The sequence below is a fragment of the Corylus avellana genome, chromosome ca1 (genome assembly GCF_901000735.1).
Source record: "Corylus avellana chromosome ca1, CavTom2PMs-1.0".
Lineage (NCBI taxonomy): Eukaryota > Viridiplantae > Streptophyta > Magnoliopsida > Fagales > Betulaceae > Corylus > Corylus avellana.
Window position 1 is genome coordinate 44722767 of NC_081541.1, and position 14252 is coordinate 44737018.

General features: G+C 36.8%; 1 protein-coding gene and 1 long non-coding RNA gene across 2 annotated transcripts; one reads left to right on the top strand and one right to left on the bottom strand.

The window, feature by feature from the left end:
• Positions 1-803: 803 nt before the first annotated feature.
• On the bottom strand, positions 804-14000 carry LOC132182915 (PH, RCC1 and FYVE domains-containing protein 1-like). Its single transcript, XM_059596287.1, has 9 exons — positions 13487-14000; positions 12064-12150; positions 10675-10764; positions 9405-9485; positions 9039-9233; positions 6743-8884; positions 5909-6055; positions 2958-3340; positions 804-1273 (listed from the first exon to the last, which is right to left on the bottom strand). Exons 1-9 carry the CDS (start codon positions 13538-13540, stop codon positions 1141-1143), a joined length of 3312 nt encoding a protein of 1103 aa, XP_059452270.1. The 5' UTR covers positions 13541-14000; the 3' UTR covers positions 804-1140.
• LOC132182926 (uncharacterized) lies at positions 3227-11822 on the top strand. The gene is made up of 3 exons (XR_009440339.1): positions 3227-3315; positions 5944-6041; positions 11475-11822. It is a non-coding gene; the product is annotated as an uncharacterized LOC132182926 (long non-coding RNA).
• Positions 14001-14252: the final 252 nt, after the last annotated feature.

Below are 14252 nucleotides of genomic sequence, written 5' to 3' on the forward strand. Positions count from 1 at the left end.
AAACGACCTGCTCTTTCAACTTGGCTGTGTCCTAAAACTCCCCTCAGGCAAACATTCCAAGACATACAAAATCCCAACTTTCTCCTTCAACCGAAAATGAAATCCAAATACAACTTCAAAATTCTAACATCACAACACTCGAACAATATGAACCAGGTTTTCAACTTTCTTCTTATCGAAGATAATAGAATCAAATCTACAAATCAAATCCATCCAAAAAGTTTTACAAACAAATCTTTATGGGTTTTCCGTAATTAAGCACAACAATAACAACCCATATGAAAATTCATCGCCAATTTTAACCATCACGTGTTAACTTATTATTGCAAAAAGTTGTATAGAATCAACTAACATGAAAAAAATTGACAATTCTTCTGCAAAATCAGAACCCATTCTTGCAGAGAGTTGTACAGAATCGACGAAAACGGAGAAATCGACGAACGCGATCTTCAACTTCAACTGAATGAGAAAAGTGATGGTGATCTTCAATTTCAACTTGTAAAAAATAGATTTGTTGTTGATGTCATTGACAAAATTGGAAAACCTCTGCACGATGGAATGGAAGAATGGGTGGGTTGTTGCTGTGGTCAAGAGATGAGTGTTGTCCAACCAGTTGGGGGATTTTATTTTTTAATATTGTAAGATTTGGTTGTTTTATAGTGTTTTCCTCTCTATTTTATGTGTTGCTTTTTGCTAACGTGTTACATCCCTATTGGATGGTGTAAAGCGCCTGTTTTGCAGAGCGACCGGATTGTAGGAGCGCTCTATTAGGTTTAGCCACTTTATCCAAAAGAGTCGGAGAGTTAAAAGTAACATTGAAGATGCATTAACAAGAATTTACAAGACAATTTTGAGGTGTAACACGATTAACCTACTTACAAAGAATTTACAAGGTTTATCTCTAATCTACGACTTTCCTCCAAAAAACAGAAAGGCAAGGGGTGCATTTACGGTGAAAAATAAAAAATAATTAAATTTGAGGGGAAAAGAAATACAACCCTCCCTGATGTGAAACCAAAATTGGGGGAAGCCACCCCTTTCTTCCCAAAACCTTAAAAGCTGAATTTTGAACGCAAACCTCAAAATCTTGGAAGCTTGGAATGTGGAAATTGAAGACATTTACATCTTGAATAAGGTGGGTCAATGAGATAAACCTTCCCTTCCCATGCCAACACTAGGCTTGTCAGTCAAGGGAATATTGTATTGCTGATACACTCTAGCCCTGTTTAACGCCCACCACTGTACTGCTTCCTCCTCACTAAACCGCTTTTTACTGCATTTAGAAGAATAAAGACACCAGGTTAATAATCTTTGATAGTAGCACATTCATTACCTATAGGAAATATCCAGTTTCACACACAGAAATCTTTCGGCAATGGGAATGAGAAATTTCATGTAAGAGACTAAGGACCATCATGACATGGACCAAAATAAATTGATATGCCCAATAAAGGAGTCAATATAAAGGATTTTGCAATGAGATTTGAACCCTAATTCTTTGAATAGGAAGAAAAGCTTGAAAAAGTGCTGGAGAAAACTTAGACACCTGGATGGTCCAAACTCATCCAATGTTATATTTTTACATGTAACGTGCATTGCAGGCCCTTCCTATTGTTGGTCATACAACATTCACAAATTTTGTTACTACTCTTTTATCCAATTTTTACATTTTGGAGTTGAATGTGAGAGGAAGACCGGATAGAAAGGGTGCTGTCAAAGAGTTGGAAGCTTAAGGTCAAATCAACCCTTGAGCATTAACAAGGGGATTGGATCCCAGTTCCCTTGGAAAAACATTTGGTAGAAGAAAGTCCTGCATAAGGTGATTTGTTTTCTATTTCCTTACTTTTCTAAAAGTAAAAAGAATCACTATAAAGCGTGGTGTAAAGCAAGTATCCACAAAAGTACAAGGAGGAATACTCCAAAAAAGGAAGGAAATCAAGATATAAAACTCAAGATCTAATATCAAGAACATATCTATTCTGTCAAGGAAAGATATTGAAGAACAGAAAGAGGAGTGAATGATAACCTGATGGAACAAAATAAGGAAACTCCAATTGATTGCATCCAGAGACTTTTCCATACCATCAAAATACATCCTACTTATTTCCAACTAAATGCACCACATAAGGCTTGTCAAGCCACTCATGATGTTGACTAGATAATCTCAGAAACCATAAAAAAATTTTAGTTGATTGGTGTTGAATGTGCAAAGGTAGCAGTGAGGCCGTGGGCCAAAGATTGTAGACTCACGCAAATCACTCGTTCATCTCACTTATGATTTGGTTTCCCTAATCCACAAGCTGGCATTGCTGCTGGTGATGTGTACCAGGTCATCTAGCATCCAAAGGTCCAGCAAGTCAAACACTCCACTTCCACCCAGCAACCTTGGCAGTGTACCACATTATTTATTGCTCTATGGCTAAGGGAGGTCCGGTCTTATGTTCTTGCTGCTAGGATTTTTGTGGATAATGCCTAATGGGTTGTGAAGTTCTTTGCTCGTCCAAAATGAGGTTTCGGCAGACATTGTAGCATGGCATAGTCTGCTGTTCCCTAATATCTCAATGTGGTGCATCTAGGGAGAAAGAAAGTTGGCGCCTTGGAAGACATTGAGTAACTGTCAAGTTACAGCTTCTTGCTCTGAGACCACTTTTCAAGTGGATGTGGCATCTAGTTGTTTTTCCTTTCCCTTTTTTTTTTTTTTTTGGATTTGTTTAACCTTAGGAATTATTCTTATCTTTTCCTTTGGTGTTCCTTTCGTATACTCCCCATGTACTAGACTTGAGCCCCCTTTTTGTGCCTTATCATAATATTCACTAATTATCAAAAAAGAAAAAAGAAATGGTGTGAATGTTTAGGGATTGAGCCAAAATTCAGATGTGGGGAAAATGTTTGTCTAGTTTTGAGTATATGGAACATCTTAGGAAAGAGAAACTAGGTCATATTTGATTATGAAATACCTGAAGCGGACACGCTTAAGATCTTTGGCACCTCCAGGCAAGGAAACAAGGGTCATATAAACACCTGGCTCATCTTGCTCAACCCATTCATCCCCATGGGGAGCTTCAGCTTTTGCAGTTCTGGTCTTATTCCTCCCAGTTGCTTCCAGGTGCAACACTTCAGTATGACTCAAAGTGTGGTTATTATTCAAGCTTGACCCATTGGAAATCACCAGGCTGTTTGATCCTTTTGAATCCAGTTCATGGGAGGTCATGTGACTATCTAGCGCATCAATGGCTGCATTCGAGACATCGTGAGCAAGAGAGGGGCTATAAGAACCAAAAGAAGGTGAATTGCTGTTTCTTGCAGCTCCAACAGGTAACCTTTCAGCCATTTCCTTCAACTATCATAGATAAAAGAACAAGGTATAAATTCAGATGAGTTCTTACATTAATAATAAAACTAATCATAACATTAATAATGATGATGATAACGACAAATAACAACAGAAATATTCAAACATAAAAAGTCGAAGTCAAGAGTAACTAATGTTGTAAAGGGTTATAGCACAACTTCAAACCTGCCCAACTATTACTCTGAGGGTTCAATTTATCTTTTATTTTTCTATTTTTCTTAATAATCAAACCTTGTATAACTCAAATACCAAAAATTAAAAAAAGACAATTTTATGTGTTTGATCTAGAAAAAACCAGGGAAAGCTAGAAGCAAGACTCCTTTCCCTCCATGATACCTTGAAGATGCAGTAAGTCTAAGCCTCATGCAGTGACCAGAAAGTCTCTAATCACAAATTAAAACCAAGAAATTTTTAATTTTTAATAACTTATCAAAAAATTTCTGTGAGATAAACACAAAATATTTCTTATTTAACACATCTTTAAGTTTGCAAAACCTTTCTACCGCCTTATTTTGGTCAAGAATTTCACCCAATTTATGTTTAAGGAAACTCCGATGTAACTTATGATCGAGGAAATGAGCATGTAAGTTTGCATAAGCTTTTAATGCCTCAGGTCAAGATTAAAAATTACAGCCAATTTATCCTTTAATTTGAGTTTAATTCATGCTATTCCATTACTAGCTTTCTTCATATAATCACTACCTGAAACGGAATTTTTATTTTTATTTTTATTTTTTTCCCTTCTTAGAACTGTAAATGAGCCAAGCACTTTGTGAGCTGCTTGGTCAAATGTTAGGCTTGGCTTGCTCGTTGAGCAAAATGAGTGAAACCTAAGGCCATCTCACAGGCTGGACTAGTGAAACAGGCTAAGCTTGAGCATCAAGATGCTCACTCATCAGCCTGCAAGCTGGCTCAGCAAGGTGAGATTCATGTTGATCGGCAAGCAAGAGCATCTATAAACTTTCTTCTCAATTGTTTCATTTGGTACCACTGGTACTCGAGCATTACAGTCATGAAAGAGTTTCTTGTCCTACTTCACATACAAGAGGGAGGCTGGTGAGTTCCATGGCAGTAAATTAGTGCCCCACTCGCCTTCATCTTAACACTTGAGGCATGTTTGTCCCACATGGAAGAAAACATAGGCTACTGCATCCGTTGGCGATATATAAAGCCTGCCTCTCTTTCGTTTGATGCACTTAAGGAGTGCCTCTCTTTTGTTTTGGTACCCCTTTTTGACGAAGACCCTTATCAGTTTGAGATGGGCCATGGGCTTGCAAAAAAGGAAGGCCAGAGGGTGCAGTCTTAAAAGTCTGATCAGATAAAATCAGTTACTTACTTATCAAAAAAAAAAGTCTGATCAGTTTATATCTTTCAGGCTTGTCAGGCTGCTCCTGATCTTTGTAAGGTTACAGCAACCCAAGCTCAAGCTCATGTTTCGATGTTCAACTCAGGTCAAGTGGACCTCAAGCTTTATATATCTTCCATTGTTCCGAGTCAAAGCAGCCTAAAACTCGTTTAGCTTAGGTCACCTTCGCCCCTACTTCCATAATAAAATCATTTCACCATGACATGTAGTAGAATATTAATTAGAACATGGAAAGGAGTTAACACCTAATGGAAATTGATATCCTCCAATATCGTCATTGAAGCATTCACCCAATAAGTACATAGCATTGTACTTCGTTATATCGCCAGTTGTCCAGAAAGCTTAAGCTAATAGGAAAGTGTGAATATAATGATTTAAGAAATATTCTAACACTTCTCTTCACTTGCGAACACAAACTCTCTTCCAATACGTGGAATATTTAAATGAAACGGGATACAAATTGCAGGGTTGGGATTTGAACTCAAATCACTACTCCAATATCATGTTAAATCACCAATTGTAGTGAATTTAATCATTTAATTTGTATTCTAACATGCTTAATAAGAAGTCAAATGAGGTTCTAAATCAATATAGTCACAGCTTTTGTTACAAGATATGCCTCAACACCTAATAATAAGCCTATCAAATATTCTAACAATCTCTCTCACGTGTAGGCTCAAACTCTCCCTCAACAAATAAAACTCAACAAGTGAAATATTTAGATAAAATAGGGTAAACCCTAAAGCCAGGGATTGAACTCAAGACCTCTATATTGGTACCATGTTAAATTATCAATTGTACCAAAAGCTAAAGTTGATAGAAAATAGTAAATTTAATTAAGTAATACTCCTAAACCTTTCTCCTTTCTATTTACATGTCATTTAGTCACAACCTACAAATAGAGAACCAAGTATGTATAGATAGAAACTATCTGAGAGGGTAACATAACACTACTATAGCTGGTAAACCCTTACGATTGTAATATATAAAATAGATAAGGGTCCACTATTCCTACTTTCGAAATTCACCAAACTGATCGTACTATACTCATGCCAGCTTTCTTGCATCAATGCCTCCCATTAAATGGCAGCATACAATTCCTCCTAATTGTTCAAGTTAAAGATTATCTACAATAGTAATCAACTATTATACTAAGGATAAAGAACCTAGACGTAAACATTTTAACTTACTTGTGCAGTAAGCGATTTAATCACTTCCTTTGCAGCTTTGCATTTTGCAGTCTCTTCCCCTGCTATAGAAATGGCCTCCTTTAGCTGCTTGGATGTTCTCTCCAGCTCAATTTCTTGAAGTTGTGCTTTACAGGTAAGATCGTCAACCTACATCATGAAGTCAATTAGCTCTAATGCACAAAAGCATCACTCCTGTGCAAAGAACTTTCTCAAAGATGACAGTACACACGCCCAAAATCTCAAAAGAATTAAACCCTTTTGTGCATGAGAAACAAAAAGCCCCTAAGCCGTTGCACATATATGAAATGATATTCCTAAGCAATATTGATCTAATTTAAGTGATAAATGTAACATTTTAGATATTTCAATTACTTAGATATATAAAAAATAAAAAATAAAAAATAAAAAGTAACATTTTATATTACTATAATAAATTATGGCCAAAGATCCAATCTATAAATTTTCTAACCACTCTGTATTCATTTCAGTTCTGACACATACTAACAAGCATGTAGCTGTATTACCAAGTAACATGATTTATACGGAAAAGTAGAAAGGGAAAGGAAACCAAAGAACCCAAGTATTTTTTCCTTTATCATAAGCCATAATTGCAATGATCAGAATATAAATTACATTTTTTCTGTCAATCCAAGCAAAGATGTATATATATATGTGTGTGTGTATGCATGTAGTACATATACATTTCTGTCCCCATTCCTCCAATGGGCAATGGGATATTTTCTGAAGAAAGATGCAGCAACAATGAGGAAGCAAGTCAAATAAGAAAAGGTTTAGATATAAAATGATTGAGGTTGAAAAGGACAACCCCTATACCTGGGCTCTTAATTTTAGAACCTCTTCACTAAGACTATGGTTCATCCTTTTAGCATCATCCATAACAAATTTTGGCGAACTAAGCCCTGACAAAGTAGGGATTGGGGTTGTGGCACGAGGGGGACTGGATCGTCTCGACTTTGGTGATGTTGCCCGAGAAACAATTCTTGATCCAGGAAGAGAAGCTGAGAAAAACTTTTTGGATGACCCAAACACTGGATTGAGAGATTTAGAGTTATCTAGTCCATCCCATTGAGAACCACCATTGGGAAGGGGAGAAACACAACTTCTATTAACATCGAGTTTCTTGTTTCTTTTTGAAGACACACTTTCCACTTCCCTAGATGATTCTAAAGAAGAAAGTCTTCCAAGGTGATGGACATAAGATCTTGAATCCAATTTCTCATTCTTTTCAACAACTTCATTTTGTCCCTGATTCACACTTCCTCTTCTACTAAGAGCAGGATACGAGGAAGAGTTGGCTTCAGTGGCTTTCCAAAGTTTGCCAAAACAATTATCACAGACCCGAAAAGGTTTGTTGGGATTTGGTGCCATGGAAGCATTGAGAGACTTTTTACTAGTGCATGAGTGGCAGAAAACAAGACCACAATTATAACAATTATGTCGTTTTCTTTTGAAATTAAATGGAAGGCGGCAACCAGAACACAGCGATTGATCAACACCTGACATCCATTTATGCAGACAGATAGCTGCAGTGAAATTAGTGCCACAAACAATTGTTTTGACTTGCTTATCTTTTAAAGCTTCAACTAAGGATGGGGAATTTCTATCATCAGTATCCCCATGACCCAAGCGACCATTGGCACCCTTTCCCCAAGTGTAAACTTCAGTTCTTGAAGTTAAAACTGCAATATGATAAGCACCACAAGCTATTTCTTCAACAAAATTCCTCATAAGCTTTCCCTCAACACGGGTGGGGAGCTTCCCATCAGTTTTCGGATCTCCTAGTTGACCATAAACAGAGCTTCCCATTGTGTAGACATGGCCGGTTGTTGTAAGTGCAACAGTCAGGCTGTCTCCGCAAGCAACTTGACAAAAGTTGGGTTCAACAAGAGCAGCGACACAAGTAGGCACCAGTCTTGCTTCCTTATCACCATGTCCAAGACGGTTTTTATCTCCATCTCCCCATGTAAAAAGCTTTCCTGATGAGCAGTTGCTGGAAGTCAAAGATCCAACCATGACTTCAATAACTGCAGCAGTGTGCCAAACACCACAAGCTACTCGCATAGTACGGAGGCCCTTAAGAGACTCAACTTCCCTGGGTATTGACACACTTCTACGGTCACCATGTCCTAGAACACCAAAAGTCCCATCACCAAAGGTAAACAATTGCCCAGCAGAGGTTACAACAGCTGTGTGCCACAGTCCACAAGAAACTGATGAAACATGTATTCCCTCCAAAGGTCCATTTAATTTTTTAGGAACCCACTGACTGGCTTCATTTCCATGTCCAAGGAGTCCAGAATTATAAGCACTATTACCCCAAGTGTACATTTCACCAGAAAGAGTAACAGCACAAGAATGGTACTCTCCACATGCCACAAGTTCAATGTTGATATTTTTAAGACCATCTATAAGCTTTGGATGAGAAACATCAGAGTCCACACCATGTCCAAGTCTGCCTCCCAATTCCTCCCCCCAAGAGAAAATCTCTCCTTGCTTGGTTACTAAAGCAGCATGTCGCCGACCACAAGCTATATTCTGAACATCAAGCACTACTGCAGATTCCATGGGTCTAGGCACTAAAGAATCAATCTTAACACCAGAAGAACTTTCATCTCTATGTATTCCTCCACCTAGAATGCCATCGCCAGTGCTTTCCCCCCAAATAAAAATATCCCCTAAAGCATCACCATCATTGTTACCAGAGCCTTGAGTTGATGAGCTAACAGCACTTGACAAACTAACTCTGAAAGCATCCATGCCTGTACCATTTTTGCGCCCAGTTATTCCATCTGAGGCCCCTGATGACAAAGAATGGACTGAGCTACAAGCAGAATCTGAGGGAAAGAAAACCTTGGGAGGCACAGCATACAATAGCACGTCTGACAATGCCTTCTCTAAACCAATTTTTGGAGGGCTTTCATGCGGAGTACGCAGATGAAGGGGATCAACCCCATCCTAAATCAAAACAAGAAAACATCTCAAATTAGTGAATCAAATAGTGAACTACAGTATACGAATGAGAAAAAATGTAGGAACATAAAGAACATCTTTTGATGAACATAATAGTGAATTAAGTAAAAAAGAAAATTGTAGGAACAAAATAGAACACCTTCTGTGAACTGCCACCACTGCCAAATGGAGAGCTCAAAGGAGAACTTCTTCGGGTGTGTGCTCTAGGACTATTTGCTTCAGATGAAACTCCATCACTTCTAGCTTCAGATCTCCCTGTTTGATGACGGCCACGGGATATTAGTGCTTTTAGACCAGTAAACCAGATTTCAGCTTCATCTTTATCCTTGCATATCTGGTACAAAAAAGTGTTGGATCAATAGAGTGAAAATGATTTTCAGTGAACAAAAAGATTTTGTGATTAATCAAGAGTGTCAGACATTAGACAATTACAGAGGAAAGCTCACTAAACTCATATAAAAGATTTTGGTTAAAAGAAAAGGAATGGACACAAGGAGATGCTCACCAAATCTAAAGACCTATCGTCATATATAAGAGAAAATGATTGGTATTCCTTCTCAGGCCGAGGGTACCTCTGAAATATTGGCTGCAGTGAATAAGATCAAGAAGAATCAGAAAGGATTTATTAAAAGAAAAAAATCATAGAAATCCTTTATCGTTAGGAAAGCGATATTTTCACAAGGACTAATGACTAAGTTTTCTTGGGACAGCATTAAATCGCCTTTAACACAACTTACACAAAATTCAAATTAGAGGATGTATGTTACAAACGTGCATAGCCCAGCCTAACACCTGATTGTATTTGGCAGTTCTGATGTACAAAGGCAATCATGTAAAATATTGGTGCCAGAGAAAAAAGAATTCATCAAGCATTAACATACATAGAAACCACTGAATTTCTACAAAACGAAGTTGCAGCTTTCCTAAACTGAAATCTTCCAGTAGTTGAAGCAAGCAAAGATATACAAGAAAGCAAATGCCTCATGAAGTATAAAAAAGTGACATACCATGAAGAAGTAGGTAGAAAATAATGCAAATAAAAAGCGATATGTACAAAACAATAATAAAAAAATAAAAAAGTTGCCTTTTGTCCATGAGTCACTTAGCAATAGATAAAATCAGAGATTGCAACTTTGCATGCACATATCTGAGTATGCACACATACATACTCAACATAAAACTTTGTTAGAGGTATTATCTTTATCAAATATTGACGTTTTTCTTCTACCACATTTTTTACCATAAACCTACATTAATTGGAAAATATTGCCACAGTATGAAAGAACTACTGACAATGTTGAAGATAAATAATTTGAAAGCTTTATTTATGAAAAATTATTAGTTATCCCAAAAGTTTAAATTAAAAGAAAATTGTTAATTTCATTATTTAATTAATATTCCAACATTTCTCTCATGTGTGGACTGAGACTTTTTGTTAATAAATGAGGCACAATACGTAGAATGCTTAACCAAATGATAGATAATAGTGTGAAGTCACAGTTAGAACTCAAGACCTATGCTTTAATACCATATTAAATCTGTAATTATCCCAAAAACTTAAACTAATGGAAATGGTTGAATTAAGTATTTAATTAGTACTCTTAACATTTACATTCATGCTACTAATTAGCCTAATACTAAAGCTAATTACCAAATCGGATATACAAACCTAACTTATATTGTGATGTTACTGTATGCTATTGAATTTTTCTTCGGATCCATAGCAGTATGCACAATGAAAGCCGTGTAGTAGATCTGGTCGTGGGTAAACTTACAGTGCGCTGACCAGGAATAATTCTGGACACATGGCTTAGCTTAAGGTGTTTCTCCTCTTTTCCAGAGAACCAAATCAGAACAGATTCATCCTGAAAGGAACAGAATCAAAGACACGTAGCATGTATCATTTTAGTAGAATCTTACCAAAGGATTCACTAGTCTACAATGTCAGAAGCAACTCAGATTGAAATGGATCTTAGCACGAAACATAACAGATAGGTTAAAGCAATTAAAAAATGGTCTAGGAAAGTACATTTCAGAAACAGAACCAATGCAACATCATGACCACTGGACAACATAACAAGCATGTGACCTATTATTTTATCCTTAATTTCTTTTCCAGTTATATATCCATGCAGCAAGAAATATCTAGATATTGCCCCTAAAATTTAGAAGGGTGCTCTCTTTCTACTATAATAATCCTCATAGTGTCAATTTAATTTCTATGACATGCTGATTTTTATCCTATAATAAAGCAGAGGGTACAAACTTAGAGACCCATGAGGCAGATAAGTGCTACATTAAGGCCTGGAAGCAGACAACTGAATGGAAAGTGCTTTAGGATGAGCTAAGTTAGTTAGTCATGTGCCCATGACATGGAGAGTCCCTATGACACAAGCGTAATCCTTCTGATCCAATTTGAAAGCTTGCTCCTCAGAGATAAAATGGATATTTGGGGATTTTTTTTTTTTTTTTGATAAGTAATAACCAATCATATTAAAAGCGTAAGGTGCAATATTCTAGGATTGTTATCTCAATAATTGTCCCACGAATACAGTAATCTTTTACTCTTTGGCAGGGTACACTAGCTACAAAGATGCACCAGAGAGCCACAAGGTTTCAAATGAAGGGCCATAGCTCCTGTACTTCGCACCTATGGGCAATGGCTAACACCCGGATTAGAATGAAATTTTATGGGGATAGGTATTTGGCAAATCTTACTTGGCAGCTCCTGCATGACTGATTTATGTGTTGTTTTCACTCGGGAGTTCTGCATATTCATCTATTGAAAGGCTTTCTCTTTTGGATTTTAAAAGCATCCTACTTTTTCATGAGCCTCCAAGATCTTTGTAAATCCCTTACCTATGTTCTTATCATATGCATATGCATGCAGAGGTATGTACATGTACACATGTAAGTTTTTTATTCAAAGCAATTATATTAGAGATTGCTAAAATGAACTTTTTTTTTTCAATAATTACATTTTGGCATGACAGGCACACCTTACGCATTACCATCACATAATTCATTGAAGATATATCCCAACATATCCTATAACCTAAACATGGTAAACCAATAAAAGATAGATATTATGCTTAATGGTTTTTATGACAAAAATAATACAAAATTTACAGAACATATAAATTTCCAGATATATTAAGCCTTACATTAGCCAGCCTGAAGGGACAAAATTTGGGCTTCCCTCTACGTCCATACTTGAGCAACTGTGTCCCTTTCTTAAGAGCAGTGATGGCCTGTCACAAAGAACAAGGTAACAATCTAAATAAAAACAAACTAACCAGAGTTTGCAAACTAATCTTAAAGAAGGAGAAGAGCAAATATATATATATATTTTTTTTGATAAGTAGGAGAAGAGCAAATATATAGCTCTATATGATCACACGCAGCAAGGGATAAATTGAAGGTGTTATGAAGACACAAAATACAAATAACAAATAACAAAGCTATGCAAATATTGCAGAGTTATTTGAACAGGGAAGTAAAATAGTTCAAGAACATAGGTGTAACACCGCAATCCCATTTTGGAAAGAGATGAGTAGCCCACATAAGAGTGGGTAGTTTATAAGAAATGCTCATGAGTGCTAAGTTCCACATTACTTACTTATTAGGTGAAACTGAGCTTTGTAAGTGATTCTAAGAAAGTTTCAAATTGACTAGTTATTTTGGGGTGATAGCGCAGATATGGCTAGCGCTTTTTCCAGGGTCATCACAATAGGACTTACGCAAGATGATTACTTTTTACTCAGTTTTCGGAAATAATTTTCTGAAATGCTTTGCAGTTTACAAGATCTGGCCAAAAAAGTTTCTACCAAGCCTGAGGTACCTTCATTCCTTGTGAGGAGGCACATGATGCCATGATTTTCTTTTTCTTCTTCTTTTTTTTTGTTTTTTCCTTATAGATTCAAACTAACTTTTCTCATGTCAATGAATAGTAATTGATGTCGTCTTAATTTTGGTATGGCAAATATCCTAGTTGGGTCTTAAATTATGCAGAATCTAATTTCTGGACTTCTCATAATTCATAACTCAACCACATGGTGAATCGTTTTCAACGTAATTCAGACTTATTATCTTGCAGACATGTCAAAGCAGAGAATGACTAACCATGCTAAATGTCATCAAGCGATAAATAAGAGCATAAATTAGACCCAAAAAAAAAATTACTTCGCAACTATTTTTTTTTTTTGACATGTTCGCAACTATTTATTACACATTGATAGTTGAAAGCCGAGGCAATCCTCCCTATCGTAAATCCAATGGTTCTAACAATTGCTACAAAATCACCACTTAAATGAAGAAAAAAAAAAAAAAGGTGAAATAATATGAACTTTTGCCATTTCATGCAAGCATTACAGTCCCCAATGGTGCAAAAATGATACCGTTCACCAAACCCACTATCACAATTCTACTTCTTGCTTGCCTTACCATAAAACAAAGAACTAAAAAACACCAACATTTCTTGTTTCGCTAATACCATACCACAAACCAAAGCCTCAACTACAAAGCATCACAGAAATTACCCAAAGAATGAAAAAGCAATAAAGTTATTGAAATCAATGAAGCAATTACCAACTCAATGTCCCTCTCCACCAGGTCCACGCTCATCTTCTCCGAGCGCGACATCAAGAACCGATTTTCCGTAACCAAACCCTACCCTCCATCACCCCCAATGCACCAACTCTTCCGTACACAAACTCCTCCCCCCATAGCCTCCTCCAATAACACACATGGCGACACAAATCACTGAAATTCGGTTCCTAATCTCACATTCGGTCACAGCTCAATGAATTCGCTGTCGTTCCAATTCAAGTTTGAGCAAATGGAAGTTGAATTTCCGCAAAGGAATTCGAATTCGAAGACAGCTACAAGTAATGGCGGTTAAGAGGGTTCCGGTTTTGGGAAGCGACAAAGAGAATGTGACAAAACGAGGTATGAGAAGTCCGAAGATTCAAAAAAAAAACAAAGAAAAAGAAAAAGAAACAATTTTTTAGGAGAAATTTGAGCCGGGAAAATGCGAGAAAGTGAGGTAAACTGAGAGAAAGAGTGGGAAAATTATAGTGAGCGACTGTTGTAATGTTGAAAGCGAAATTATAGGGTTTTTGGATTTTCGTTAGCTCTAGAGCTAGAGCCCGTTGACTACTGGCTTTTTCTAGTCAATGAACCAATGAGAGCTTGGCACGCAAGTATGAAGTGAAGGTGGGGCTCCAGGTTTCCTTTTTTCTTGGGATTTTACAAAAACTGTTTTCTGATAATTATTCTAAAAATAGTCTGTCTTAGAAAAACATCACAATAAATTCTGTTTTTTTTTTTTTGGTCATTCAATTAGAGAGGAAAG

What these genes read in the sequence shown, in the direction of transcription:
- LOC132182915 (XM_059596287.1), bottom strand. Translation starts at nt 13,540, where the DNA reads ATGTCGCGCTCGGAGAAGATGAGCGTGGACCTGGTGGAGAGGGACATT. An exon ending in TTAAATCGCTTACTGCACAA is followed by an intron (nt 3,341 to 5,908) that starts GTAAGTTAAAAT and finishes TATCTATGATAG; the next exon opens with TTGAAGGAAATGGCTGAAAG. An exon ending in CTTAAGCGTGTCCGCTTCAG is followed by an intron (nt 1,274 to 2,957) that starts GTATTTCATAAT and finishes TTCTAAATGCAG; the next exon opens with TAAAAAGCGGTTTAGTGAGG.